Below are 4,244 nucleotides of genomic sequence, written 5' to 3' on the forward strand. Positions count from 1 at the left end.
TAGGCCTGGGATGCTTAAAGCCAGCGGGAGGAAAAACGGCCCATGCAACCTCCGCAAACGTGAGCCCACCCTCCTCCCGCCATGCAGCTGGCTGCTCGGGTCCCGTTCTCCACAGCATCGCGAAGCCCGCCCACTCACTCAGTCACTCACTCAAATACGTCCTTAGGGACAGTAACACACAGGGCACAGCACCAGGAGAATGAGCCTCCGCAGGCCATGAATGAAGATGCCTGAGTCCCTGGTTCCATGGACACTAAGTTTCCTCCAACCCTGCCTCCTTCCCATCCCCCTCTGCCAGGGCTCCACGGGCCAGGACTCTGACCTCACTGTGCCTCTGCATTCTAAGTCCCCACCTCGATTCTGAGCTGACCGCACCAACACCACTTGGTGGGTGGGCTCCTGGTGTGGACACGAGCCTGTAATATGCAGCCTCCCCAGCCCTGGTCAGCCTGCCTCCCGGATTGCATCAGGCCTCAGCTTGGGCTGCGCTGCCTTTGGGGAGCTCCATCTCTGGGGATGTAGGGACAAGGGCAAGGTATGTGAGGCCTCTAGAGACCAATGTAAACTTGGAAATGATGGGAGAGTCTGTCTGGAGCACCTGACTTGGTGGGCCAGGACCCCCGCAGCCCACCAGCCTGCCTACCTTGACATAGATGATAGGGATGCTCAACTTGGCCTTGGTAAAATGGCGGGCCACCCGGTACACTGTCTCGGGCACATATTCCAGCACCAGGTTTAGGTAAAGCTCGTCTTTCTGCAGAGAGCAAAGGAGAGGTGTGAGGCGTCATGAGAAATGAGCAAGGAAGAGGGGGAGGAAGGTGTGTGGGGAATAACGGGGGAAGGGACGCGCAGCCATGAGAAAGGCAGCAGACGGGTGGAGCCCACGCAGAGGAGGAATCCCCATACCCAGGTCTCACCTTCTCCCCACTGGAGTAGAAAAAGTATCTCAGCCTCACGATATTGCAGTGGTCCAGCTTACGCATAATCTGCAGCTCTCGGTTCTTGGGGGGCAAGGGAAGAGAGCCTCAGAAGACAAGCCACTCTCCCTGCCTCCCCTCCAGAGCACCCCTCGCCACAGCTCTACTCCAATTCCTGCCAGCAGGGCCAAGCAGCCACTCCGCTGGTTAGCTCCAAGGCCCCATATGAAGCAGCCCCTAATTCCTCACCCCTAGCTCCCCTCACAACTAAACTCAGACCACTTACATGTGCTTCCTGCAGCCTACTTCTTAACAATGTTTGATTTTTTGCTCAGGTTTACAAAGCAAATGACTTCACATGTAAATCTAAGTTCTTCAGCTTCTCTTGAAAATCACATGATGTGGCCACATGAGGCCCACCTCCCTGCCTGGCACGAGCAACACTAGACAGGGAGAGGTCATCCAGATGCCCCTAGTCCCCAGGCCGCTCCACTGCTTTCACGGGAGGCATCTGGGCACTTGGATCCTGAGTCCTGGACTCCAGGCTTCTCATCCTCACCTTCCCAGTAGAGATCCAGCCTCAACCTCTTCCCAGAAGACCTATCTTAGCACTCTTCCCTCTCCTCTGTTCCCCCCTGGGGCCTCAGAGGCCCCTATCCTCAGATTCCTCTCACTTTCGGGACTCACCTATAATCAAATTCTGACCGGCACCCTGGAGGAAGACCTGCCCCTGAAGTCCTCACTGCCCGAGACCTAAACTCTGACCTGGTTTCTTCAGCCCAGGCTCAATTTCTCCTACCTCCCGACTATACAGGATCCAAAGGGCCTCTACCAGCTCACAGGGCACTATATATGAATGAGGTAAAGGACCCCTTCCTCAGGGGTGACAGGGCCCCACACCCAGGCATCTATAGCACGGGCAGGATTTCTCCCAGCAAGTGCCAGACCCTGGGGGCAAAGCCTGACCTTCGCAGACAGAATCATCAGCCCCACCAGCTTCCTTTCTCTTCTGGGTAGCAGAGTAACTCAGTGGTTAAGGTGAAGTGCTTGGGAATCAGATTCTAGACTTGACCTTGTGCAATTCTCTTATCTGAGTGTCAGTTTCCAGCTTCTGCTTACTTAGAATGGGAGTAACAACAGTACCTACCCTCAGAGAATCTTTGCGTTAAGTTAAACTCGCCTACAAAAGCACTTACGAAGAACAAGAGCCCAATAAAAGTTAGCTCTGGGTTCTCCTGGAATGCACATCCCCACACAGCTCACTCTCTTCTCCTCTGGCCCATGCTCAGACCCCCTGTACAAACCCCAAGTCCAGCACTCTCGCTGGAGTTCCCCCACCAGTCATGTGCAGTCAAACCTCCTGATCCCCGTTCCCCGCAAGCTACCTTGAACCTCTTGTCCTGGAGAACCTTCTTGATGGCCACCAATTCCCTGGTGTCTGCCAGCCGTGCCTGGTACACGACCCCAAATGAGCCACTTCCAATCACTTTGATGTCTGTGTAAGCCACCTCCTGGGAGCGCTCCGGGCCTTGGCCTAGAGTGGCTACCACTGTGGTCACCTTCCCACTGTCACCTGGGGAGCAAAGGGAACACACAATCTACTGACCTTTCCCCTCGGGCCACCACCCCATCCTGGGGCTGTGAGAGGGCAGGGAGTCTCTACAGGAAGCTCATGGGGCGGGGGACGGTCTTTGTCCCTCCCCCATCTTCAAAGGTGGCTCCTAGATGCTGCCTTTTCCCCTCTTCCCTTCAGGGAACCCCAAATCCTGACTCCTCCATAGGGGAGAATACTGACACATAAAACCTCTTGCTGTACCAGGGTTGGTAACCTCTAATTTCCACTTCTGGTGAGCAGCAAATTATTGGTCCCTCCTGATGTGAGGAGGCACCACCACTCCCAGATGTTGAATCCATCCATGACGAGAGCTAACTGCCTTCTGCTCCCTACTCACTAGGGAGAGCCTGACCTAACCTCTTCCACTTGAGAGCAGGAATCCTGAGGTACTTCTATGTCAGTAAAGCCCTAACCTTTCCCACAGCTTGGGGGACAGTGATCTCTAAGTCCTCCCTAAGTTCACCACTGGTTTCTGGTGACAGAAAAGAATGACTCCTCCTGTAGGGAGTGCCGGCGCCCTAACTCTCACTTTTGAGACAATTAGCTCTTACCCAAATACTCTCTGGGGCTAGAAAAAGGCACTGGCCTGACCTCACCCGTGAGGTTCGGAGCCCCAGACCCCATCCTGTACGTAACTGGTCCCTAATGGACGAACACTTAATAGTGAGAATGGTGAACCTGATCTCTATCATCAAGGGTTTATCCTGGCCTCAGTCCTTTAAAGGAAATTCCCAAAGCATTCTGCGAATGGAAGCAAAAGTTGGCATTCTTGGAGGACAGGGATCCCTCTTCTTGGGGTAACTGGTGAAAGGTTCCCCAAAGAAAATAAGTCAGTGATGAATCAGATCCATTCAGAGGGGAGAGGGAGGGAGAGGATCCTATATAGCTATTTATCCACTGTCAATGACATCATACATCAGAATAATGAGAGGGGTATAACTTCACATCCTTATTCTAGGGGAGGGACTGGTAACCGCCCCTGCCCCCATTCCGTTTTCTGTGAAAGGAAACCCTTCAAGACAGACATCTTTGCTTGAATATTAGTGACTATGAACTTGGTCTGAAAGGTATGCTAACTTCCAATCCGTCCTCAAGAGAAGCAGCAATCATTAATTTCCACCATTCGGTGTACAATTCTACACATTATGGACAGATAGTGTTTTAAAAGGAAAGATGACTGGGTATCAGATTTGGAAAGCCCTGGCCCTGTTCTGTTCTCTGGGGCCACAGCAAGCCCAAATCCCTGCTTCTAAGTGATACTCACTCCAAATCCCCATGCTCTAAAGGGGAGCAATTCAGATCCCTTCTCTGGGTGGTGATGATCTTATTCGTGTTCTCTTGAGAAACAATAACCCTTGAGCCCCATTTGCAAGCGACAATGACCCCTGATCCGTTCTCGAATGGATGGCAACATCAGATTCCTGTTTTTAAGGCTCACGGACCCAAGACTTCGGGACTGGAAGAACAGGAACCTGTGACCCTGTCTTTTGGAGGATTACTAATTCGAATTCTAAACTCCAAGTGATGGTAACCCCCCCGAATCCCTCTCTCCGGGAGGGCGTAGATCTCAGATCCCAGTTTGGGAAGGCACAGTGACCTCGAGCTCCTCCCTGAGCATAAAGAAGAACCTGATCGACGTCTGAGTGGCTTCAGGGATCCGATCTCCACCCGCCACGGGCGCCGCTAGTACTCACGGCCCAGCTTCACTCCGG

The 4,244-nt window shown here is 53.1% G+C and overlaps 1 protein-coding gene across 1 annotated transcript in view; it reads right to left on the bottom strand.

Annotated features, from left to right (window-relative positions):
• Positions 1-4,244, bottom strand: part of GSK3A (glycogen synthase kinase 3 alpha) — a 10,287-nt gene that overhangs the window by 4,825 nt on the left and 1,218 nt on the right. Inside the window, exons 2-5 of the mRNA XM_010838285.1 lie at positions 4,227-4,238; positions 2,303-2,490; positions 918-1,001; positions 644-754 (exon numbers count right to left, since the gene is read on the bottom strand). Coding sequence (XP_010836587.1) covers positions 644-754; positions 918-1,001; positions 2,303-2,490; positions 4,227-4,238 — 395 coding nt within the window. The remainder of the gene's footprint in view (positions 1-643; positions 755-917; positions 1,002-2,302; positions 2,491-4,226; positions 4,239-4,244) is intronic.

Source organism: Bison bison, unplaced genomic scaffold (genome assembly GCF_000754665.1).
Source record: "Bison bison bison isolate TAMUID 2011002044 unplaced genomic scaffold, Bison_UMD1.0 scf7180017846038, whole genome shotgun sequence".
Taxonomy (NCBI): domain Eukaryota; kingdom Metazoa; phylum Chordata; class Mammalia; order Artiodactyla; family Bovidae; genus Bison; species Bison bison.